At 42.6% G+C, this 27,515-nt stretch overlaps 1 protein-coding gene across 1 annotated transcript in view; it reads left to right on the top strand.

Moving 5' to 3' along the window:
- LOC115080257 (extracellular calcium-sensing receptor-like) overlaps positions 1-27,515 on the top strand; it is a 79,423-nt gene that overhangs the window by 9,058 nt on the left and 42,850 nt on the right. The window contains exon 2 of the mRNA XM_029584412.1: positions 13,609-13,857. Coding sequence (XP_029440272.1) covers positions 13,609-13,857 — 249 coding nt within the window. The remainder of the gene's footprint in view (positions 1-13,608; positions 13,858-27,515) is intronic.

Raw genomic sequence — 27,515 nt, 5'->3', positions numbered from 1 at the left:
TCGCCATCTTGCCCTTGGAGTCCCTTAGGCACACGTGCGCACTACCTGGCCAGTCTTATGCACGTCATGGCGGGAATCTCGGGGGGTGTCCCCTTCAGATGACATCATTCTTCAAGGACTCTTAAGCCGCCTGACCCTACCTATCGATGACTTGGCAATGAGTTCCCTCATTGCTGAATCCGCTTCGCTCACTACGGACTCTTGTTCCAGCTCCTGCTTCCGTGGGGTAAGACGTTCCAGGTACCTGCTCCTCGGGGGCCCTTCCTGTCTCTGGCTATCCACTCCTCGGAGGGCCTTCCACCTAGGACTTCTGCCTGCTCCGTTCCCCGGGGCCTTCTCTGGAACTTTCACTCTGCTACAGTGAGTACCCCGCTCTGCGGACCCTTGCCATACCATTGCTACAGAGGACCGTCACCGAGGTACCCCACTCTGCGGACCATTGCCGTGACATCACTACAAAGGACTTCTCCGTGGGTATACCCCACTTCACAGACCCTGGGAAACCCCAGCGCCTGTGTGTCTTTCTGCTACACTCCCCGCTTCGCGGGCAGTGTTACTCTACGTCTCTAATAAAGATTCAAGTACTCTCTAGCTAGAACTAATGTCAACTCCCTGCGCTGACGTTCCATGACTCCACCACCTGGGGTCACGCTCCCTAGCTTCCTCTGCCTCTCATCTCTTCTCTCTCTCTCTCCAGCACTTGTTGCTCTACACCTCACAGCTGAGACCTCGCCTCCTGACGGTGAGGCTCACGGGGCTCCTCCCAGTGGTCGGTACCATCTCTCACTTTGGCCCAGGGCCCACATACCCACAAATCCTAACAATGATATAACATTTGGGGAAGAATATACAACCCAACAAGCCAGCACTGGAGGACAAAATTGTAAATCTACCCTTAAACACACAAATTATAGTAAGTTGTGGAATTCTTGCCATTCTTAGAGAAAGGTTAACAGTGGAGTGCCTCAGGGATGAGAACTGGGACCTGCACTGCTTAACATGTCTATAGGTGATCTAGAAAATGAGCAATGAGCAAGTTGATCAGATTTGCAGATGGTCACAAAACTATTCAAAAGTAGTTAAATACACACAAACTGTGAGAGGAATTGCAGGAGGACTCTGCGAGACTGGGAAGATGACATTTAAAGTCAGCAAATAAAAAGTGATGTAAATGGGAAGACGTAATCCTAACTATGAATACAAAGTGCGGGCATCATATTAGGAGTTACTACCTGGGAAGAGGATCTTTCGGGGCTCAGTGTGGACCAAACATTAAAATCTATAGCTCAGTGCATGTGGACAGCCAGAAAGGAACTGGAAGGTTAGGGAATAGAAAAGGAAACTGGGAATACAATGAGGCCCTTTGCATTGCTCCCTGCTGTGGCTGCACCTTGAATATCGTGAGCATCTCTGAAGGACATTTCCATAAATGATTAGCCAGAGAGGCTTTGCTGGGGAGAGCAACATGAAACAGGCTTTTCATATTTGGATTTTCCAGGAACTTTCTAATATCCTTAACCTGAGAAGAAGGTGCAGGTCACCTTTGCACCCCCTCATGCTGATTCCAGACTATGGACACTGGCAGGTCTCCTTTTAACACTGCACACTCATGAAACAGTAATGTCCCTTCAATCTAATTATTTCAAACTTTGCTTGTCAATCACATCTTCTCCTCCCAGGAGCTGCAACAATCATAAAACAATTAGCAATTATCCCATCATGGAAATTGGTCCTTGTAATGGGGGAATAAGTGAAAGTTATAAGACGGTAGTCAGCAGCAGCTGCATCAGACCCCTCCCTACGTGTGAGAGCTCCGGCTTCGCTCTGAAGGACGTCAGAAGGCAGTGAGTAAGATTTTAAAATATTTCTTTAAGATAACGTTTGAGAGTCTCTCACTAAGCTGAATGACAGCGCAGAGCAGCAAACTGCAGGATGGGATTTAGTTACCGGGCTGGGAAACAAAAGATACCTGGGGTAAAAGAAAACCATTGCGGTTATTTTTGTTAATTTTATTCAATTCCAGAAGCTGCAGTCAAGATAAGTGGAAATGGAGCTGAGGAATTTTGCCCAACATTGAAATCTGGTCCATAGTCTTTCAGGGGATGGGAAGAACAGCTCTTCAGTTCTTGCTCCTACTTATCTCCTCCTCTCCCATCCTCTCCCCTCACAGCTCCTATATCTCTGGCTCCTGCCCCTGCTATTCCCCTCCCTGCCTCCTCAGCAGTTTCTGCATCTCCTGTTATTGTCCCCGCTTTTATCATCTGTGGCAGCAGTGAGAGGAGAGGATCACCTTGCTTCTGGCTGGAGTCAGTAAGTTCTGCTTGGAGAAATTTTTAAAACTTAAGGGGTAGATTTTAAAAAGCATTTACTCGAGCAAAACTGGTTTTTGCTCGAGTAAATACACTTTACTCAAGTAAGTGGGCTTTTCAAAATTGCTACAATATATGCCATTGAATTGTCCATAGGATTTACTCAAGTAAGTGCACTTTACTCGAGTAAATAGCTTTTGAAAATTGCTACGATAGTATGTCACATTTACATGCGTAACTCCTTTGAAAATGACCCCCTCAAAGTATTGGGGAGAACTAAGCTATTGGGTTATATTATTTAGCATGTTCATGTGTTTTGTTTTAAATAGGTAGTCAGAAAGGCAGGCAATAAACAGAAGTTTGTGTGTTTGTATTTCCCAACCCTCCCAACCCTCTCCCACCCACCCCTAGCTCATCCTTTAATTTATAGGCAGGTGTCATTTTCATACTTAAAATAAAAATTAAATTTAAAAAATTTAAAAAAAAATCAACCTTTTAACTTAAACTCAGAAATTCCCCATACCTTATCCAAAGTTTGATCATTCCTTTGAAGGTTACTACCAGATATACAGTAAATACACTAATACATTTAAAGGATCCTAATTGTACACAATCTTACACCCATAGCACCCTAAAACGTAACTAGGAACTGAAGAAATTTATGATGAAGGAAGCAGTCCAGCAGCAAGAGGGGGGAACTCCCAGTCTTTTACATCACGTGTCACATGTATGATTTTTTACCCGCTGGTGAGAAATTGTATGTGTGCATCCGATGCAAAGAGCTCCTGTCTCTCAGAGAAGAAGTCCAGTCTCTTGAGGCTGAGTGGCAGACCTGGAGAAGCTGAGGCAGACAGAGAGGTATATAGATGAGACCTTCAGGGACATAGTAGCCAAGTCCCAACTTCAGACTGGCAGCCCTGGTGCTTCCTTGGAGGAGGAAGGTCTCATGATCAGAGAGTATCAACCTGGTGTAGCAGGAAATGATCCAGTAGCAAGGACCTGCTCTCCAGGTGGTGCATTGTCCTCTTGCATCGAGGATGTGTCTCCCAGGGCTTCTGCCAAGGAGGGAAGGGTTAGGTCGGCCGTCATAGTCAGTGATTCGATTATTAGGAACATAGATAGAAGGGGGTGGCTGGTGGGTGTGAGGATCGCCTGGTAACATGCCTACCTGGTGCGAAGGTGGCGGACCTCACGCATCACCTAGATAGGATTTTAGACAGTGCTGGGGAGGAGCCAGCTGTCGTGGTACATGTGGGCACCAACGACATAGAAAATTGTGGGAGGGATGCTCTGTTATCAAAATTTAGGATCTTAGGTAGAAAGCTGAAATCCAGAACCTCCACAGTAACATTCTCTGAAATTCTCCCTATTCTATGCGCAGGTCTCCAGGGGCAGGCAGAGCTCCGGAGTCTCAATGCATGGATGAGATGATGGTGTAAGGAAGAGGGATTCAGGTTTGTAAGGAACTGGGATACCTTTTGGGGAATGGGGAGTCTTTTCCAAAGGGATGGAACCAGGTGCTGGCGCTAACCTTTAAAAAGGAGACAGAGCAGCTTTTAAACTAGAACAAAGGGGAAAGCCGACAATCGCTCAGCAGCGCATGGGTTGGAGGGAGGTATCTTCAAAGGATACTAATGAAGCATTAGAGTTAGACTACTTTTTTTTTATTGGAACACCCTAAGTGCTATAATTAAAAACTCACCTGAGCTAAAAGATTCCAATTTATCCCTGAGAACTGAAAAGCAGAATGTTAATGCAAACAAAATACACTCTTTGAAATGTTTGTATGCTCATACCAGAAGTCTAAGAAGTAAGATGGGAGAATTAGAATGTATAGTAGTGAATGATGAGAGACATGGTGGAAAGAGGATAACCAAGAGGTTATCCAATGGGATAGTGCTGAAGACTGGAGGGTGGCCAATGTAACCCCAATATTTAAAAAAGGCTCCAGGGGCGATCCGGGTAAATATAGACCAATGAGCCTGACTTCAGTGCCAGGAAAAATAGTGGAAACTATTCTCAAGATCAAAATCGTAGAGCATATAGAAAGACATGATTTAATGGGACACAGTCAACATGGATTTACCCAAGGGAAGTCTTGCCTAACAAATCTGCTTCATTTTTTTGAAGGGGTTAATAAACATGTGGATAAAGGTGAACCGGTAGATGTAGTGTATCTGGATTTTCAGAAGGCGTTTGACAAAGTCCCTCATGAGAGGCTTCTACGAAAACTAAAAAGTCATGGGATAGGAGGCGATGTCCTTTCGTGGATTACAAACTGGTTAAAAGACAGGAAACAGAGAGTAGGATTAAATGGTCAATTTTCTCAGTGGAAAAGGGTAAACAGTGGAGTGCCTCAGGGATCTGTACTTGGACCGGTGCTTTTCAATCTATACTAATAAAAGAAGCTTGACCGACGTGCCGCAAATGCGCAGTAGAGAGCAGCTCTACTGCGCATGCGCGCACATCGGCCAGAGCGCAGCGTGTCAGGAAAAAAAATGGCACCGGCAGCGAGCAGGACCGGCAGCGAGCAGGACCGGCAGCGGTGGCAGCGAGCAGGACCGGCGGCGGTGGCGGCGACGACGAGCAGTAGCCGCGGCGGCGACGCGCGCGAGAGGCAGGGAGGAGCAATAGTGGCGGCGACGCGCGCGAGAGAGAGAGGCAGGGAGGAGCAGTAGCGGCGGCGGCGCGCGCGCGGGAGGGACACCCCCTGTCTGCCGGTAGTGGATGAGCTGGGAGGAGAGTGAGCTGAGGGGAGGAGGAAGAGAGTGAGGTGGGAGAGAGTGAGATGGGGGGGGGAGAGAGTGAGGTGGGAGAGGAGGGAGAGAGAGAGTGGGGTGGGAGAGGAGGAAGGGAGAGAGTGAGGTGGGGTGGGAGGGGAAGAGAGTGGGGTGGGAGGGGAGGTGGGAGGAGAGAGAGGGAGGTGGGGGGTAGGAGAGAGAGAGGGAGGTGGGGGGAGGGAGGAGAGAGAGGGAGGTGGGGGGAGGTGAGAGGGAGGGAGCAGAGAGAGAGAGGTGGGGGGAGGGAGTGGAAAGGAAATGGACCAAAAAAAAAATGTTAATGTAGCCCGTTGTTACGGGCTTAACGGCTTGTATATATATAAATGATCTGGAAAGGAATACGACGAGTGAGGTTATCAAATTTGCGGATGATACAAAATTATTCAGAGTAGTTAAATCACAAGCAGACTGTGATACATTACAGGAGGACCTTGCAAGACTGGAAGATTGGGCATCCAAATGGCAGATGAAATTTAATGTGGACAAGTGCAAGGTGTTGCATATAGGGAAAAATAACCCTTGCTGTAGTTACACGATGTTAGGTTCTATATTAGGAGCTACCACCCAGGAAAAAGATCTAGGCATCATAGTGGATAATACTTTAAAATCGTCAGCTCAGTGTGCTGCAGCAGTCAAAAAAGCAAATAGAATGTTAGGAATTATTAGGAAGGGAATGGTTAATAGAACGGAAAATGTCATAATACCTCTGTATCGCTCCATGGTGAGACCGCACCTTGAATACTGTGTACAATTCTGGTCGCCGCATCTCAAAAAAGATATAGTTGCAATGGAGAAGGTACAGAGAAGAGCTACCAAAATGATACGGGGCATAGAACAGCTCCCCTATAAGGAAAGACTAAAGAGGTTAGGACTTTTCAGCTTGGAGAAGAGACGGCTGAGGGGGGATATGATAGAGATGTTTAAAATTATGAGAGGTCTAGAACGAGTAGATGCGAATCGGGTATTTACTCTTTCGGATAATAGAAAGACTAGGGGGCACTCCATGAAGTTAGCATGGGGCACATTTAAAACTAATCGGAGAAAGTTCTTTTTTACTCAACTCACAATTAAACTCTGGAATTTGTTGCCAGAGGATGTGGTTAGTGCAGTTAGTATAGCTGTGTTTAAAAAAGGATTGGATAATTTCTTGGAGGAGAAGTCCATTAACTGCTGTTAAGTTCACTTAGAGAATAGCCACTGCCATTAGTAATGGTAACATGGAATAGACTTAGTTTTTGTGTACTTGCCAGGTTCTTATGGCCTGGATTGGCCACTGTTGGAAACAGGATGCTGGGCTTGATGGACCCTTGGTCTAACCCAGTATGGCATTTTCTTATGTTCTTATGTAAAAAGTGTGCAACCGACATGGACATTGTTAAAAAAAATACCATCCTAGAAGCACAGTCCAGACGTATTCCACACATTAAAAAAGGTGGAAGAAGGCATAACAATCACCGGCATGGTTAAAAGGGGAGGTGAAAGAAGCTATTTTAGCCAAAAGATCCTCATCAAAAATTGGAAGAAGGATCCTTCAGAAGAAAATAGGATAAAGCATAAGCATCGGCAAGATAAATGTAAGACATTGATAAGACAGCCTAACAGAAAATTTGAAAAGAAGTTGGCCATAGAGATAAAAACTCACAATAAAAACATTTTAAAATATATCCAAAGCAGAAAGCCTGCAAAGGAGTCGGTTGGACCGTTGGATGATCAAGGGTTAAAGGGGCACTTAGAGAAGATAAGGCTATCACAGAAAGATTAAACAATTTCTTTGCTTCAGTGTTTACTAAAATGGATGTTGGAGAGATACCCATTGTGGAGAAGGTTTTCATGGGTGATGATTCAGATCAACTGAACCAAATCACGGTGATCCTGGAAGATGTGGTAGGCCTGATTGACAAACTGAAGAGGAGTAAATTCCCTGGACCGGATGGAATACACCTCAGGCTTCTGAAAGAATTAAAAAATGCAATTTCAGAAGTATTAGTAAAAATTTGTAACCTATCATTAAAATCATCCAGTGTACCTGAAGATTGGAGGATGGCAAATGTGACCCCTATATTTAAAAAGGGATCTAGGGGTGATCAGGGAATCTATAGACCGGTGACCTTGGCTTCAGTGCTGGGAAAAATTGTGGAAACTGTTACAAAGAATAAAATCACAAAACATTTAGATAGACATGGTTTGATGGGACACAGCCAACAGGAATTTACCCAAGGGAAGTCTTGTCTCACAAATCTCCATTTTTTTGAAGGGTTGAATAAACATGTGGACAAAGGTGAACTGGTAGATGTGGTATATTTGAATTTCCAGAAGGCATTCGACAAACTCCTGCATGAGAGGCTTCTAAGAAAACTTAAAAATCATGGGATAGGAGGCAATGTCCTTTTGTGGATTGCAAGTTGTTTAAAAGACAGGAAACAAAGAGTAGGATTAAATAGTCAGTTTTCACAGTCGAAAAAGGTAAACAGTGGAGTGCCTCAGGGATCTGTACTTGGACCGGTGCTTTTTAATATATTTATAAATGATATGCAAAGGGGTACGACGAGTGGGGTGATTACCTTTGCGGACAACACAAAATTATGCAGAATAGTTAAATCTCAAGCGGATTGTGATGAATTGCAGGAGGACCTTGTGAGACTAGGAGATTGGGCTTTGAAATGGCAGATGAAGTTTAATGTGTACAAGTGCAAAGTGATGCATATTGGGAAAAATAACCTTTGCTATAGTTACACAATGTTAGGTACTATCTTAGGAGTTACCACCCAGGAAAGAGATCTAGGCGTCATAGTGAATAATACATTGAAATTATTGGCCCAGTGTGCTGTGGCGATCAAAAAAGCAAACAAAATGTTAGGAATTACTAGGAAGGGAATGTAAAATAAAACGGAGTATGTCATAATGTCTCTGTATCGCTCCATGGTGAGCGATACAGAGACTTCACTTTGAATACTGTGTGCTATTCTGGTCACCGCATCTCAAAAAGGATATAGCTGCACTGGAGAAAGTGCAGAGAAGGGCAACCAAAATGATAAGGGGCATGGAACAGCTCCCCTATGAGGAAAGGCTAAAGAAGTTAAGGCTGTTCAGTTTGGAGAAGAGACGACTGAGGGGGATATGATAGAAGTCTACAAAATCATGAAAGGACTTGAACAAGTTAACATAAATCGGTTATTTACTTTCTCAGATAACAGAAGGAACAGGGGGCACTCCATTAAGTAAGGAAATAGCTCATTTAAAACAAATCAAATAAAATTCTTTCACTCAGCGCATAGTTAAGCTCTGGAATTCATTGCCAGAGGATGTGGTTATAGCAGTTAGTGTAACTGGGTTTAAAAAAGGTTTGGATAAGTTCCTCGAGGATAAATCCATAAACTGCTATTATGATAATTAATAATCAATAGTAGCTTGTGATCTATCTAATGTTTGGGTACTTGCCAGGTACATGTGACTTGGATTGGCCACTGCTGGAAACAGGATACTGGGCTTGATGGACCCTTGGTCTGACCCAGAATGGCATATCTTATGTTCTATCCTCTCAGTAGTTCCTGTATCTCTGGTTATTGCCCCTGCTTTTCCTCTCCTTGCCCCTCTCTCCCTCCTCAGTAGATCCTGTATCTATGGTTATGGTCCCTTCTTTTATCATCCCTACCCCTCTCTCTCTTTCCCCTCAGCAGTTCCTGTATCTCTGGATATTGCCCATGTTTTTCCTCTCCCTGCTCCTCTCTCCTTTGTTACCTGGCACTTCCCATTGAAACCTCCTCTCTTGTTGAGGGGAGATTTAAAACTGTCCATCTTTGGACAAAGTGGTTGCATTCCGTTCACTCCTGGACATTATCCTGGTTGTGAAAGAGGAAGGATGTGTGTGGGCTTTCATGCTAAAACTTGCCCTAGGCTCACTTCTCCTGGCTTTTTGTGACTTATTTTTTGATCCTGCCCAAGACAAATCCCGGTATCACCTCCCATAAATGCAGCCGGATGAGCACATGTACTTTTAGCTAGATTGAGGGAATGAAGTTTCCAGAGGACCAATTTACCTTATAAAAAAATAGCTAATTACCCATATAAATTGCTTTGAACTTTGTCCTCACAACATTTATAGTTTTTGATGGATGATTTTTTAAAAAGCAGTTGTGGGAACAGAGTTAGTTATTTTATAAGATTTTGCTTGCAGTTTTTAAGAAATTTCACTGCTGTTTTTTTAATCTTTGGGAGAAAATCTTTTGGTAATGGAATCCTTCACAATGACTTCAACCAAATCTAACCCTAATCCTAGCCCTGTCACAAAACATGACTCTAACCCTTATAATGATCTTTGTTTTATAAGAATATAAGAACATAAGAAATTGCCATGCTGGGTCAGACCAAGGGTCCATCAAGCCCAGCATTCTGTTTCCAACAGAGGCCAAACCAGGCCATAAGTACCTGGCAAGTATCCAAACACCAAGAAGATCCCGACTGGGGAGGGATTTCAATCCCTCCCCAGTCGGCTTGAAATCCCTCAAGTCCATCTCCTTCTAACTGTACACATTGTTTTTTTCCTAGTTATGTTTTTCCAAGTTGTTCTCATCCTTGTTCATTGTAAGACATATTACTGTCATTATTTATTTTCCTGTTGGAATGTAAACTGGAGTGATAAGTAACTCTGTTACCTGAACCTCGGTATAAAAAAGTTATAAATAAAAAAATAAATAAATAAGATCCCATGCTACTGATGCAATTAATAGCAGTGGCTAGTCCCTAAGTAAACTTGATTAATAGCCGTTAATGGACTTCTCCTCCAAGAACTTATCCAAACCTTTTTTGAACCCAGCTACACTAAGAAATCCCGTCAAAAACTGGACAAAACCTACTACCTTCTCTACCACCCAACAGAAAAGGCTGATTCCCATCCAATAGAAGAGGCTTATTCCCATCATGATCTCACCCATCACTCAATTCCTCGGACTCTCGCTTTTCTCGCTAACTCTTTGCAATGCCCAATCGCTCACAAAGAAAACCCATATCCTCAACGACTATCTATTGGACATCAAACCTGACATTTGCGCAATTACAGAAACTTGGCTGAAACCCACTGACATAGCTCTAACCAACCAACTACCTACACAGCTCTATGTCATATTCTCAATCCCTAGACTTAAGAAAAGAGGTGGAAGTCTACTTTTAGCAGCAAAAAAAGAACTTAGATTATCTCCCCAACACTCAAATCTAGCTTCCAAACTCAAATTCACTGTTTTCAAATCAAAACATCTTCAAATATGTCTAATCTATGCCCCCCCGGGGCTATTAGACTCAGACCCTTCTCCCCTAATTGAACACTTAGCTAAACACATCAATACTGATGCCCCCGCTATCATCATGGGAGACTTCAACTTACACGTGGATTCTACTCCCCTATCTCCCAACTGTGAAACTTTGCTATCTTCTCTCAGTTACATGGGCTTCAAACAAATCATAAACAGTCCCACGTACAAAGCTGGTTATACCTTGGATCTAATCTTCATAAATGCTGACCTTACCCTCTCCTCCACGCCTTCATGCTCCCCAGTTCCATGGTCGGACCATTGGATGATCACAACCAACCTAGAGATTACCGAGACCCCTTCTTCCTCTTTCCCCAAAACCACAATTCAATTCAGGAAACCCTGCAATATGGACAACCTTAGCGCTCATCTCTCCAGAGAACTAGTTCACCTTCATCTCTCAGACGCCGACTCGGCCATTGCTTCATGGCTAAACATTACCAACAATGTAGCTGGACTACTAAAGTTCTTAACCCCACTCTCGACAACAGGAAACCCTGGTTTACCCCAGAACTGAAGAAACTCAAACGTGAACTAAGAAGTAGAGAACACAAATGGCACAAAGAACCCTCCACAACGACTTTGGCCGCCTACAAATCCCTCATGCACTCTTACAGGAACTCCATCCTCTGCACTAAGAGAGATTTCTTCGCCCAAAAAATCCATCACTTCATCTTTGACCCAAAGGCCCTGTTCTCCTAAGTCTCTGAGCTCACCAAACCTTCCCCTCCTACTATCCCCGATGACCAAGCATTACTCAAATCTATAGAACTTGCTACATACTTTGAGAAAAAAATTACCAACTTTCTAGCCCCTCTTATTGCATCCAATCCCCAACCACCTCCCCCTTACTCCCCCACTAATCTTCAGTCAACAATATTTGAATTTTTTTTTTATTTATTTATTTATTGAATTAAAAAAAAAAAATATACAGAACGCAAACGTTCATGATTTTGACAACAGGTTTCAGAATATAATTCTATATAGCAAAACACAATGAGAAAAACATACAATTCCCCCCGATTTGTCATATTTATAGGAAATTGGTAGATCCAAGATGTAAATCAAGCAGTAATACTAGGAAATACAAACACATGTGATATACAACTTGCTTCAAAATTAACCGGTGCTTTACTTTTATTGCCTTCCTTTTCCTTTGGAAATTATTCAGAGCGGGAATCGAGGTATACTCGCAGTTGTTCTGGCTCTCTGAATATGTATCGTGAGTTCTGATAAGTAATCAAACAATAGCACGGATATCTAAGCATATACTTAGCTCCTCTTGCAAGGACTTCTTCTCTCATGGCAATACATTTTTTCCTTTTAACCTGAGTATTCTTGGTTATATATGGAAATATCTTTAATGGATATCCGTAAAATTTTAAATGCTGGTTGCGAAAGAATGTTCTCAGGATTAAATCTCTGTCAGATGAAGTTGCAAATTGAATAAAAAGAGTAGCTCTTTCTTCCACAATCAACTCATGTGATTTTTCTAATATGGATGTTAAATCATACGAAAGATTTTCCTTCTCATTTTGTTCTGAATTCTTTCCTTTTTCAACCTGAGGTAGGTAATATATTCTGACAATTGTTGGAATGGATTGCTCAGGAATTTTTAGGAGATTCAGTAGGTAGCTCTTAAACAGTTCACGATGAGCTTAGGAAAATTTAATATTCTTAAGTTATTTCTTCTTAGGTAATTTTCAAGATTTTCCATTTTTGCCATCTGCATATTTTCGGATTTAATCAAATTCCCTTGAATTTTTTCTAACTCAGCAACCTTTTGTTCAATCCCTTTAACAAAGGTTTCCATATTTCCAACTCTATTTTCTGTAGTTTGATGTTTCTCAATACTTTCTTTCACCATTAAAGTTAGAGAAGTAATCGATTTTTCCATAGCTGATATAGCTTTCAAGATTTCCACTAACGTCACATTATTTGAATTAAACTCAGGAGCTCCACATACAACACAAATTCCCTCATCATCCTTTCTCTTTTCCAAGGGCTCACCTCTCTCCTCTGCTCGATGCTGGGCTAGGTCTGGACGGCCCCTGGAGCCCTCTGTCTTTGGACTCTCCGAAGGAGATAGACCACCGTCTCTCCTTCTCTGGTTGTTGTCCTCCCCAGCAGTACTTTCCTCCAGCAGAGCAGCTGAATTCTGCTCAGGGGTCATCTTCCCGAGCAGGGGATCCGGTGTGGAAGGCGCGCCTGGGCTCAGAGATGTCTCGATAGCCAAGGGGCTCGGCGTCTGCTCTCCTCCGAAACCTCCAGCGGCTACTCCCTCAGGCTGTGTCTGCACCAGTCCGGTGAAGACCTCCTCGATCCGGGGCTGCCTTGTTGTCAGAATCGGAGTCGAGGTATTTTCTCTAATTTTAGCTTTTTGCTTCGTGTGGGGCATCTTGCAGCCCTACCTTGAGGAAAATTAAGAATTTCTTGAGGAAATAAAGCGAAAAGAGAAATTTGTTCCGGAGCTCGGCGTCAGCTGTTCATTTCTCCGCGGCCATCTTGGATCCCTCTATATTTGAATCTTTTGAACCCACTTCATCTCTTGAGATAGAATCCTTGCTCAAGAAAATGAAACCTTCCTCTCATCCATTGGACCCTATACTTTCTAAACTTCTCATTTCAATCCCAAAAACCATCGCTAAGTCTCTAGCAGAAATCATCAATTGTTCCTTATCACAAGGATTAGTACCAGACTCTCAAAAACTTGCCATTCTCAAACCATTATTAAAGAAACTTAACTTGAATCCAGCTGATCCCTCCAACTTTCACCCAATAGCTAACCTTCCACTTATTGCAAAACTCATGGAAAAAATCATCAATAATCAACTCACAGAATACCTTGAGGAACATAAGATCCTTGCACCCACCCAGTTCGGTTTCCGCAAATCGTTAAACACGGAATCCCTCTTAATATCGCTCACAGACTCCATTCTCCTGGGCCTTGACAATAGACAACCATATCTTCTCACTCTTCTAGATATTTCTGCGGCTTTCGACACTGTGAACCATTCAATGCTCATAGGTCATCTCTCAGATATAGGCATCTCTGGAACTGCACTCAGCTGGTTCAAATCATTCCTTAGCAACAGGAACTTCAAGGTTAGAATTAATAACAAAGAATCCCACCCAGTCAGATCCACACTGGGAGTCCCACAAGGCTCATCTCTATCCCCCACGCTTTTCAACATTTACCTTCTCCCGCTATGCCAGCTACTGGCAAGCTTAAAGATAACTCATTTCATCTACGCGGACGATGTGCAAATCCTTATCCCGATCATAGATTCCCTCTCTAAAACCATCAGCTTCTGGAACAGTTGTCTACAGTCTATAAACCACCTCCTCACTAGCCTCAACTTAGTCCTCAATACCAACAAAACAGAGATTCTTATTATCGCACAGGATGACAAAGACGGGGCAATCAACAAATCCACTACTTCCCAAAAGACGGACATCTCCCAGGTGAGAGACCTTGGAGTAATTTTGGACAACCGGCTTAACCTAAAAAAAATGTGTCAACAACACCACAAAAGACTGTTTCTTCAAACTACAAACTCTAAAAAGGCTGAGACCTCTCCTCCACCTTCAGGACCTCTGCACGGTTCTTCAATCCATCATCTTCTCAAAAATCGACTACTGCAACTCTCTACTTCTCGGACTCCCTGCTAACACCACCAGACCCCTTCAGATGGTACAGAACTCCGCCGCCAGGATACTGACCAACACCAGCAAAGGAGATCATATTACCCCCATACTTCGGAATCTTCATTGGCTCCCCATTAAATTCAGAATTAGCTACAAAGTTCTCATGATGATTCATAAATCTTTGCACAATCAAACCCCCCCTCGACTTAAATCTCCCTCTTCGACTCCACACATCCTATAGACCTATAAAATCAGCCTACAAAGGCACTCTCTATGCCCCCCCCCCCCAGCAAAAACCTCATTAAGGAAGTGCGCCCTATCGACAGCAGGTCTACCGCAATGGAATGCTCTCCCCACTGATCTTCGTCTGGAACCATGCCCGTTAACCTTCAAGAAAAAGCTCAAAACGTGGTTCTTCAGACAAGCATTTCCATAATGAATGAACTTTCTCATAAACGGGACTTGACAGGACGTAATCTGCTTATTATCTGATTGTTAACTTATCCATTAGCTCACCCTCTTGCTGTAACCCTCATGCCTACCTCTTTATCTTTCCCCCTCCCCCTCTCCTCCCCCCCTACCATAGAATTAACTCTGTATTCATCAGTGAAGATGGGGGCCCTCTCTGTTCCTTTTTTACCAAACAATTCTTTTTGCTACCAGTTCTACATGTTATCAGTTTAACTTATTAATCATTTCATATTTATTACCCAAAATCCCAGTTGATGTAATCCCTGTTCTATATAATGGTATTACAAAATAGTGATATCACTGTAAACCGATGTGATATGTATTCTTCCATGAATGTCGGTATAAAAAAGTTCTAAATAAATAAAATAAAATACTAACTGCACTAACCACATCCTCTAGCAACAAATTCCAGATCTTAATGCTAATCCTGACCCTAAACTTCTCTCTAACCCTAATCGTATCCATTATCCTCTCCCTAACCCTTACACTGATCCTTATTTTAACCCTAACCTTGAACCTAACCTTCACACAAACCCTAATCCTAACCTTCACTCAAATCCTATCCCAAAATCTAACTCTAACACTTACACTGACCCTTAACCCTAACCTTGACCCTAATCTTCATACAAACCTTAACCCTAATCCTAATATTCTCCCTAACTCTATTCCAAAATCTAACCCTAACCCTTACACTGATTCCTATTTTAACCCTAACACTGATCCTAACCTTCATTCTTCTCTCTAATCCAATCCTAAAATCTAACTTTCACCCTAACCCTGATTATGACCCTAACCTAACTCTCACCCTAATGCTAACTTTAACCGTAACTCTATCCATAGCCCTTTACATTCACAAGTGATAATCTGGTTTATTTTCCACTCCACACAAGGTAAAAGCTGAAGGAAAGACAGGTTGAGACCAGCACAGCTCGATGCAGGAATTTATGCTGATGGCTCTGACTCATTTCCTGATACTCTCCGTCCCTGTTAATAATACTGCTAATGTCAACTGTGGATTGAGCAGTGTGAATGTGACAGGATATACAAAGCAGGGGGACATCATTATAGGGGGGATCATCCCTGTTCACAGTGCTAAAACCTACCCTCCGATTCCTTACATTGAAGCCCCCAGAATCCAGCCTTGCAACACGTAAGTGACAGATTATTTTCCCTGTGCTCTTTATTTCTCATTTCCATGCTGTTCTATATAATTTCGTTATAGCATCATTGCAAAGTTACCTCTCTATATTTCTACTCCCTTATTCATAAGAATATAAGACATTTATTTATTTATTTTTAACTTTTTTACACCAACGTTCCTGTAAAAAATACAAATCACACCGGTTTACATTGAAACTAAAAAAAAGTCGCATGGGAGCGATACAAGGAACAGGTAAAACAAGACATGTCATGCAGAGGCAGACCAATGGTCCATCAAGCCCAGCATCCTGCCTTCAGCAGTGGCCAGTCTAAGTCACCTGGAAAAACCCAACAGAACCAAATAGTAAATGCCATTCCCCTTTCACTTCTTGGAAAAGAAGTCCATTAACTGCTATTAATCAAGTTTACTTAGGGAATATCCACTGCTATTAATTGCATCAGTAGCATGGGATCTTTTAGGTGTTTGGGTAATTGCCAGGTTCTTGTGGCCTGGTTTGGCCTCTGTTGGAAACAGGATGCTGGGCTTGATGGACCCTTGGTCTGACCCAGCATGGCAATTTCTTATGTTCTTATGTTCCCATTAGCATAAAGTGGAGCCACCCAAGTCTATCCGACTAATATTTTTTTAAGAATCTGTCCTCTAGAAATTTGGTAATAAATTCCACAGCATAATTGGCCATTGATGAAAAAAATGCCTATTAAAATGTAATTTAAATCTGCTGCTTGCTGATTTTCAGGAATGTCCTCTAGAACATTAGACAGCCATGCTGGGTCTGACCAAAAGTGAACAGAACCCAACAAAGGCCAATCCAGATCACTAGGAAGTACCCGACTGATCACAAAGATTAGAACCATTTCTTGTAGCTCTCCTGCAGGGTGATCAAAGTATAAATCGCCTAGTCCTTTGCATATAGGCGATATATACATTTTAATAAACATAAAGAGGGGCAAGCACTGACTTTTCCCAAGTTCTAGGAAATTGTCAAAACCCTTTTTAAAGTCAGCGACACATCCTCTGACAACTAATTCCATAGCTTAATTGTGTAGGGGAAGTATCCTGGTGTGGTTGCACCATAGATCTATATGGCTGCAATATGATGTTCTCATTTTATTCTTTATTCCCTTCCAAAAAAATTCCTAACATTCTCTTTGCTTCTTTGAATACCGCCATGCAGTATGGTATTCAAAAAGCAAATATTTCAACATTTTATTCCTGGGTGGTGACTCCTAATAATGAACCCAGCATTGTGTATGTGTAGTTAAAATTATTTTTTTCTATGTGCTTCATTTCACATTCAATTTTATTTGCCATTCAGATGCTCAGTTCTCAAGTCTGCCAAGTTCCTTCTGTACTTCCTGTCTGCTTCTGTTTTAACTACTTTGATTATTTTTCTGTCTTTTGATGACCTCATTCATTGCTCACTTTTCCAGATCATTACTGAATTAAGAACATAAGAACATACCATACTGGGTCAGACCAAAGGTCAATCAAGCCCAGCATCCGGTCTCCAACAGTGGCCAATCCAGGCCATAAGAACCTGGCAATTACCCAAAAACTAAGTCTATCCCATGCTACTGCTGCTAGTAACAGCAGTGGCTATTTTCTAAGTCAACTTAATTAATAGCAGGTAATGGACTTCTCCTCCAAGAACTTATCCAATCCTTTTTTAAACCCAGCTATACTAACTGCACTAACCACATCCCCTGGCAACAAATTCCAGAGTTTAATTGTGCATTGAGTGAAAAAGAACTTTCGCTGATTAGTTTTAAATGTGCCCCATGCTAACTTCATAGAGTGCCCCTTAATCCTTCTATTATCCAAAAGCGTAAATAACCAATTCACATTTACCAGTTCTAGTCCTCTCATGATTTTAAACTCCTCTATTATATCCCCCCTCAGCCGTCTCTTCTCCAAGCTGAACAGTCCTAACCTCTTTAGTCTTTCCTCATAGGGGAGCTGTTCCATTCCCCTTATCATTTTGGTCGCCCTTCTCTGTACCTTCTCTATCGCAACTATATCTTTTTTGAGATGCGGTGACCAGAATTGTACACAGTATTCAAGGTGCGGTCTCACCATGGAGTGATACAGAGGCATTATGACATTTTCCGTTTTATTCATCATTCCCTAATAATTCCCAACATTATGTTTGCTTTTTTGACTGCCGCAGCACACTGAACCGATGATTTCAATGTGTTATCCACTATGATGCCTGTATCTCTTAAGAACATAAGAAATTGCCATGCTGGGTCAGACCAAGGGTCCATCAAGCCCAGCATCCTGTTTCCAACAGAGGTCAAACCAGGCCACAAGAACCTGGCAAGTACCCAAACAGCAAGAAGATCCCATGCTACTGATGCAATTAATAGCAGTGGCTATTCCCTAAGTAAACTTGATTAATAGCAGTTAATGGACTTCTCCAAGAACTTCTCCAAACCTTTTTTGAACCCAGCTACACTAACTGCACTGACCACATCCTCTGGTAAACAATTCTAGAGTTTAATTGTGCGTTGAGTGAAAAATTATTTTCTCTGATTTGTCTTAAATGTGCTACTTGCTAAACTCATGGAATGCTCCCTGGTCCTTCTATTATCCAAAAGTGTAAATAACCGATTCACATCTACTCGTTCGAGACTTCTCATTATCTTAAAGACCTCTATCATATCCCCCCTCAGCCATCTCTTCTCCAAGCTGAACAGCCCTAACCTCTTCAGCCTTTTCTCCTAGGTGAGCTGTTCCATCCCCTTTATCATTTTGGTTGACCTTCTCTGTTCCTTCTCCATCGCAACTATATCTTTTTTGAGAAGTGGCGACCAGAATTGTACACAGTATTCAAGATGCGATCTCACCATGGAGCGATTATAGAGGCATTATGACATTTTCCGTTTTATTAATCATTCCCTCCCTAATAATTCCTAACATTCTGTTTGCTTTTTTGACTGCCGCAGCACACTGAGCTGATGATTTCAAAGTATTATCCACTATGATGCATAGATCTTTCTCCTGGGTGGTAGCTCCTAACATCATGTAACTACAGAAATAGTTAATTTTCCCTATATGCAACAACTTGCACTTGTCCACATTCAATTTCATCTGCCATTTGGATGCCCAATCTTCCAGTCTTGCAAGGTCCTCCTGTAATGTATCACAATCCGCTTGTGATTTAACTACTCTGAATAATTTTGTATCATGCGCAAATTTGATAACCTCACTCGTCATATTCCTTTCCAGATCATTTATATATATATTGAAAAGCACCGGTCCAAGTACAGATCCCTGAGGCACTCCACTGTTTACCCTTTTCCTCTGAGAAAATTGACCATTTAATCCTACTCTCTGTTTCCTGTCTTTTAACCAGTTTGTAATCCATGAAAGGACATCACCTCCTATCCCATGACTTTTTAGTTTTCGTAGAAGCCTCTCATGAAGGACTTTGTCAAGCACCTTCTGAAAATCCAAATGCACTACATCTACTGGTTCACTTTTATCCACATGTTTATTAACTCCTTCAAAAAACTGAAGCAGATTTGTTAGGCAAAACTTTCCTTTGTTGCGCGCCCCGTCCACGTCCGGCCCGCGCACAGGCCTGCTCATTTCGCTAGCTCCTCTGCAGGTCACGGGTCGGCCTCCCCAGTGGCAGCCGTGAGCTTTTCCAGGCCTCGGCGCCCCATGGCGGCAGTCGCCGGGCCTTCCACTGTGCACCAGACCTCACGCCAGAGTTTGGCATCTCCAGTGGCGTTGGCCACGCCCCTCCGCGCATGTGCGCGGACCGCCCAGCCTCTTGTAGGGCCAGGGGCGGGTACTAGCTCTGCGGTGCTCCCTGATTGATGGAACGATATAAGGAAGTCCCTGCCTGCACTTCCTTGCCTTGGCAATCGGGTCGGCACTGTAATTGTACTAGTTTGCCTCCGTGTTCATTGTCTTGTTCCAGCGTTCTACTGTTCCAGCGTCTTACTGTTTCAGCATCCTCCTGTTCCAGCCTTCCAGCGTCCTTCTGTTCCAGCGTCTGTCTGTCCTGTCTTCCCAGGTAGTACCCTCGGACTGTCTCTCTGGTACTGACCTTGGCCTGCTCCTTGACCATTCTGTCCGCTGCCTGGAGCCTGACCTCTGCCTGACTTGTGACCTCATCTGACCTCTGGAACCTGACCCCTGCCTCATTGACTACTCCTCGGACTGATCCTCGGATTCTGACCTCAGCTACCATTGCTCATGTCTCCTGATTCTGGCTCTGTCCCTTGCTTTGTCATCGCCTATGCTGTTCTGGTCTTCCTTGCTCCTCCAGACCTACAGCCTAGAGTCCGACCACGCTTCCTTGCTGTCCATGGGCATGCCTCTCTACTACCTTTCCAGGAGAACCTGCGAGGCCCACCTAAGTCCAAGTGGCCCCGGTCTATATTGTACATTGCTTAGTGCTTTGACTTAAGCGATCAATACATTTTAATAAAGTAATCTAAATTAAACTAAGTTTCTGGTATTAATTATTTTTAACTTTGAGAAAACATTGTTTGCAAATTCCTGATTTCAGTTTCTGTCTTTTAATCTATAATGGATTGGTTTAAATATGTTTTCTTTCAAATATCTGTTTAGTGTTGTGTTCCGCGGCCATGGATGGCCACGGCCGCAGCCCCCTACCTCAGCCGTGGTGGCGACCTGCTGCAGCAGCTTCAAGGGAAGCTGCTGAGTCTGTGCCCATCACTCTGGCGCGGGTCCCCGGGATAGCCGCCGGGTGGGGAGCTGTCCTGCTCCTCCCTCGCGGCATTAGGCAGCCTTTCCTCCGCGGAGGAAATCCAAGATGGCCGCCACCATCTTAGGCGCAAGACCGTGCCTCCTTGCTAGATTTAAAGGGACCTCGTCCCTTTAACTACTCTCAGCTGTTCTCAATGATCCAGAGCAGAGGAAGTACATAGGAGACTTCCTCTGCTTATTCCTTGACTTGGCAACGTCCTTCCAGTGTTGTTTGAGTCTGCTTGCTTCGGTGAGTCTTCTTGCGCCTTGGATCCTTGTTCCTGGTTCCTGACTTCGGACTGGCTAGCGGTGATTCCTGGTTCCTGACTTCGGACTGGCTAGCGGTGATTCCTGGTATGTGACTTCGGACTGGCAAGCTGCGATCCCTTGGTATGTGACCTCGGACTGGTAAGCGACGACCCTCTGGCACTTGACCTTGGACTTCTTCTGGACCATCGTCTTCAAGGGCCCACCTAAGTCCCAGCGGCCCGGGTCCCTACGGGCTCCTCCCGGGGGACCACGGGCTTCCAGTGGTGAAGTTCCAGTTAGCCCTTGCACTGAGCTCTCGATTTCTTGACCTCTCAAAGATCCACCTAAGTCCCAGCGGTCCGGGTCCCTATGGGCTCCTCCTGGGGGGAATGCGGGCTTCCAGTGGCGAAGACACAGTTCCTCTCCCTGACATCACGACTCTTCGTCTGCCTCCACAGTCACCTCAGTCTCCAGTGCTGAGGGTCAGCTGGTCGCATCTTCTGCTCTGCCTCGCCACCCGATGGGAGAACCTACGGATCCACCTCCTCAGGTATACCATCCTCCCATTGGTCTAAGGGTTCACAAGCCTGAGCATAACATTTAGAAAATTTCTGGAGTTATTTTTTTTTAACTTTAAGTTTTTTTAAAGGAATTTTAAAAGTGACTTGAATCTAAATTAGTTTTTTCATTCTCTCCTACCCTACCACTCACCCACTTACCCAATGGTCTATTCTTCCTAAATAGTTGTTCCAAAGTCATAGGTCAAATATTGCTTGCATAATAAATGATTGCACCTTGGAGCAATTGGTTCAGGAACCTACATGAAAAGGAGCTACTTTAGATCTAATTCTTAGTGGAATGTAGGGTCTGGTGAGGCCACTTGACAATAGGGATCATAACATGATCAAATTTCAACTAATGACTGAAAGAGGGATAATAAGTAAATCTACACATCTAGCACAAAACTTTCAAAAGGGAAACTGATAAAATGAGGAAAATAGAAAAAACTGGAAGGTGCAGCTACAAAGGTTAAGAGTGTACAACAGTCATGGATTTTGTTTAGAAGCACAGTCTAGATGTATTATTACATGCATTAAAAAAGGTGGAAGGAAGGCTAAACAACTGGCAGCTTGGTTAAAAGGCGAAGTGAAAAAGGCTATTTAGGGTACAAAAAAAACCTTCCTTCAAACTTTGGAAGAAGAATCCAACTGAAGAAAATAGGAAAAAGCATAAGCATTAAAATGTTAAATGTCAAACATTGATAAGACAAACTAAGAGAGAATTTGAAAAAAAGTTGGAAATAGAGGCAAAAACTCATAATAAAACCTTCTTTAAATTTTTCCAAAGCAGGAAGCCTGTGAGGGAGTTGGTTGGATTATTAGATGATCGAGGGGTTAAAAGGGGCACCAAGGGAAGATAAGGCCTTCACGGAAACACTAACATAATTCTTTGCTTTCATATTTACAAATGAATATTTTGGGGAGATACCCATTCCAGAGATTGTTTTCAAGGGCAATGATTCAGATGAACTGATCCAAATCACGGTGAAGCTGGAAGATGTAGTAGGCCAGATTGACAAACTGAAGAGTACCAAATAACTTGGACCAGATCGTATAAACCCCAGGGTTTTGAAAGAACTCAAAAATGAAATTTTAGATCTATTACTAGTAATTTTTAACCTATCATTAAAATCATCCATTGTTCCTGAAGACTGAAAGGTGGCCAATGTAACCCTGATATTTAAAAAGGGATCCAGGAGTGATCCAGGAAACTGTAGACCTGTGTGCCTGACTTCAGTTCTGGGAAAAATCCTGGAAACTATTCTAAAGATCAAAATCACAGAACAAATAGATTGACATGGTTTAATGGGTCAGAGCCAGCATGGATTTACCCAAGGGAAGTCTTGTCTCACAAATCTGCTTCATTTATTTGAAGGGGGTTAATACAAATGTAGATAAAGGTGATAGGATAGATGTAGAGTATTTGAATTTTAAAAGACATTTGACAAAGACCCCATGAGAGGCTTCTAAAAAAATTAAAAAGTCATGGGATAGGCGGCAATGATCTTTCATGGATTACAAACTGGTTAAGATAGGAAACAGAATGTAGGATTAAATGGTCAGTTTTCTCAATGACAAGATGTAGGTAAACAGTGGCCTGCCTCAGTTATCTGTACTTGGATCGGTGCTTTTCCTAATACAGTATTTATAAATGATCTGAAAATGGATATGACAAGTGAGGTGATCAAATTTGCAGATGATACAAAATTATTTAGAGTAGTTAAATCACATGTGGATTGTGAAAAATTGGAGGGGGACCTTGCGAGACTGGAAGATTGTATTTCGTCTGCCATATGGACACCCAATGTGGATAAGTGCAGCATATAGGGAAAAATAACCCATGCTGTAGTTACACGATGTTAAGTTTCATGTTAGGAATTATCACCCAGGAAAAAGATCTAGACATCATAGTGAGCAATACATTAAAATTGTTGGCTCAGTGTGCTGCGGCAGTCAAAAATGCAAACAGAATGTTAGGAATTAATAGAAAGGGAATGGTGAATAAAAAGGAGAATGTTATAATGCATCTGTATTGCTCAGTGGTGATAGTATGAAACATCTAAATTTAAGGATTTTAAACTTTCCAAAGATTGCAGGGGACATTTTCTTTACTACTCTGAAAACGTTTTTTTATTGAAGTTCTCGCTTTTCCTCCTGAAAATTTACCTGCTGTAAATTCTTGCTATTTCTTAAATAAGAGTACTTCGCAAGGAACTAATCAAGTAGCTATCCCCGCAAATCTAACGAGTTTCCTGGAGGATTCAAATATTGATGTACTAGAAAGGAATACTTTGCTGGTTTCTTTGATAACTAAACAGGATGTAAATAATGTAATGAAAGCCTATGTCAGGAAATTTCCAATATCCTTTTATGATCAGCCATTGAAAATATATCCTGACCTGGCACAAGTTACCCATATTTATGTACCACTAGCTCAAGATCCCACGCAGCAATTACAATCACAGATTGACATTCTAATAGAAGATGCCTTCGCTGAAGGCTTTTTGACTACTAAAGAGGTCAAATTTTTACGGGTGAAACATCCGTGTCTTCCAACTTTGTACATGGTTCCCAAAGTGCATAAGAATTTGTACAATCCACCGGGCCGTCCAATTGTTACAACCATCGGTTCCCTTTTAGAACCACTTTCCACGTTCATAGATGTAATCATCAATCCTATGGTGAAGAGTGCAACCTCTTACTGTAAAGATACCAAATATATGCTTTCCAAACTACAAGAGCTCCAAGTAGAAGGTCCAGTGATTTTAGTATCTTTGGATATTAAATCCCTGTACACCTCAATACCTCAAGAAGACACTTTAAAAATTTTGGAGAATTATTTGGATAATAGAGAACGTCCGCATCGAATTCCAACATCTTTCCTAATGGCTATAGCACGATTAGCGTTATGTGAAAATTATTTTGTTTTCCAGAATCAGTGGTACAAACAGGTGAGCGGGACCGCCATGGGTGCTACCATGGCTCCAAGCTTAGCTAATCTTTATGTGCGGCAATTTGAAGAAGATAAATTATATCATCAGCCAGAGTTTAGATCAGTGTCCCATTGGACGAGATATATCGACGATATATTTTGCATTTGGCATGCAGACGCAATGAGTCTTCAGGAGTTTTTTCATTGGTTGAATACATTGGATGAGAATTTGCAGTTTACTAGCACCTTTTACCATACAGATATCAATTTCTTGGACATTGCCATTAAATATGCTAATGGAAATTTCATCACCACATTATATCGAAAAGAGTGTGAGAGGAACACTCTTCTTCACTATACCAGCTTTCATCCCCATCATTTACGTCAAAATTTACCAATGGGCCAATTTTTGAGGCTACGGAGGATTTGCAGCACTAAAAGTGAATACATACAACAAGCCGTACTGCTTAAATCACGACTGTTGGAAAGAGGGTATCCGGTGAAATACATCAAGAGAGCATATAAGAGAGCATACAATGCAGAAAGACAGTGGCTCCTATTAGACACAATGAAGGACAAAGAAGAAACTCGTATAGTGTGTACATTACCATATTCGAGTCAGGACAGTGCAATTTCAAAAGTAATACATCAACATTGGTCTGTGTTGAAAATACACAGTATATTCAGAGTGTCCCCTTTAATTACATATAGTAGAGGCAAGAATGTGGGAGATTTAGTTATGCATTCTTTTTTGTCACCAGTTAGAGTAACTAACATCAATGAAAAGAGAGGACATTGGGCTTGCAAACATTGCTCTGTGTGTAGTCAAGCTATTGAGGGCGATAATTGGGTTGACAATAACGGACAAGTGCACAAAGCACGACAATATTCATCGTGCGATACCTCGAGAGTAATCTATATTATTGTATGCCCTTGCAACCAGTATTACATAGGACGTACGAAGCGGCAAATACGAGTTAGACTAATTGAACACCGTAGCTGCATAGCCACAGGTAAAACATTAGCTCCAATGGTGGCACATTGTTTAGATAAACATCATTCTTTTCAACAACTCAGGTGGCGTGTGCTTGAGGTAGTTTCAGACAACATGCGAGGAGGTGACCCCAACTTTTTATTAAATCTAAGGGAACAACAATGGATTTTCCGTATGAATACAGTCATACCATCTGGACTTAATAGCACAATAGAGTGGTATTCACTGTGAAATCAGCCGGGACGCAATGCAATGAGAAGGGGCTGTGGAAATGGGTGTGGGAATTTTGCGTAAGCATTATTTACGATTATACCAGAAGTGACGTGGTAGACGTTACGTAATGACAAGGGGCTTTAAAAATGGAGGCGGGAAATTCAAACCGGAAGAGATGCACAAAAAACGCTGAGAGCCATTACGCTGTGGTAACGAGTAAGTAGCTGGTACATGATTGAGTTCTGGTGATAATGTATGTTCAACTGTAGTGATTCAATTCTTTGTGGCGCAGATATCTGCCCTTGAGGAAGGACGATACCGTCCGAAACCTGTACAGTGTCGGGCACAGACACGGCAATGTGGTATCGGTCACATTGCTTGGACCATCGGAGAAACTCGGGCTGTAGCAGTAATATATCCAACAAAAAGCTAAGTACCAAGAAGCATTATGAAGATTGTTTCAAATAGACAACACAGTGAATATTGAAGTGAATATTGAATGGATGAGTTTTAAGACACGGAACACTTAGGCACAGAAAAATCAAAAAATATATGGACTGACCAATGATTATGCATAAGGCAGAGTGATTGAATTGGCATGGATTGCCACACAATGACGCCTATTATGACGGTCAATTAGTAATGCGCAAGTAAAGGTGTATAATAAGAGGTGTGGGGATTTACAATCATTTGATACAAGTTACCCAGGCCAGGAGAAAGGAATTTCTATTATTGAGCCAAAACGTTTTGAGGTAGATCTTCAAAACATACGCACGTGTGTACTTTTGTTCGCGCCACCGGTGCGAATAAAAATATACCAGATTTTATAAGATACGTGCGTAGCCGCGCGTATCTTATAAAATCCGGGGTCGGTGCGCGCAAGGCTGCGCAAAATTGGCAGCCTGCACGCGCCGAGCCGCGCAGCCTGCCTCCGTTCCCTCCGAGGCCGCTCCGAAATCGGAGCGGCCTCGGAGGGAACTTTCCTTCCGCGTCCCCCCACCTTCCCCTCCCTTCCCCTATCTACCTCACCCCCCAGCCCTACCTAAATCCCCCCCCTTACCTTTGTTGGGCAAGTTACGCCTGCTTGAAGTAGGAGTAACTTGCGCACGCCGCCCCGGCATCCCCCGGCACTGGCCACAGTGCCGGGGGACTCGGGACTCGGGACCGCCCTCCCGGCCCGCCCCCGAACCATCACCACGCCCCCGGACCCTAACCCCGGACCGCCCCCTGCCCCGTACACGCCCCCGTACACGCCCCGGATACGCCCCCTCCCGCCCCTTTTACGAAGCCCCGGGACTTACGCGCGCAGGGGTTTTAAAATCTACCCCTTTAGCTTTAGGATATTCCTATATTCTCAGATATCCTTGTAAATGTATATTAAAGAAAGGAGAGGAGACCTATATATTTTTTCAGTCTGACCATTTACGTCAGTTTATTGAGGCTAGACAACCTACTACTTCTATCCCAGTTCCTCAGAATGGGGACAGGTCCAATATGTAAAAGTAAGGTCCGGTGAAAAGTGAAAATGCCTATTTAAGATGGTTATGTTTTGCTTTGTATCTCCTTTTAATTTTGCTGTCCCTTCTGTTTATTTATCCTTAATATATGCTTAATTACAAATGGGATATATTTCATATATTTTGTTAAAATATTTACATGAGTTTGAGATAAATGTAAAGCATGTTGATTGAGGTCTCAAAAGAATGTTGTTAATTTGTAAAATGAAAAACTGATAAATAAAGAATTTAAAAAAATGCAAACAGAATGTTAGGAAGAATTAATAGAAAGGAAATGGTGAATAAAACGGAGAATGTAATAATGCCTCTGTATTGCTCAATGGTGAGACCGAACCTTAAATACTGTGTTCAATTCCCATCACTACATCTTTTAAAAAGTTATAAATACACTGGAGAAGGTACAGAGAAGAGGAACCAAAATGATAAAGGGGATAGAACAGCTCCCCTGTGAGGAAAGGATAATGAGGTTAGGGATGTTCAACTTGGAAAAGAGACAGTTGAATGGGGATATGATGGAGGTGTATAAAATCTTGAGAGGACTAGAATGGGTAAATGTGAATAAATTGTTCACTGTTTCAGATAGTAGAAGAACTAGGGGGCACTAGATAAAGTTAGCAAGTAGCACATTTAAAACAGAAGAATATTATTTTCACTC

Source organism: Rhinatrema bivittatum, chromosome 19 (assembly GCF_901001135.1).
Source record: "Rhinatrema bivittatum chromosome 19, aRhiBiv1.1, whole genome shotgun sequence".
In the NCBI taxonomy this organism is placed as follows: domain Eukaryota; kingdom Metazoa; phylum Chordata; class Amphibia; order Gymnophiona; family Rhinatrematidae; genus Rhinatrema; species Rhinatrema bivittatum.
The sequence above is the reverse complement of the archived record's forward strand: the minus strand, read 5'-3'. Positions and strand labels throughout refer to the sequence as shown.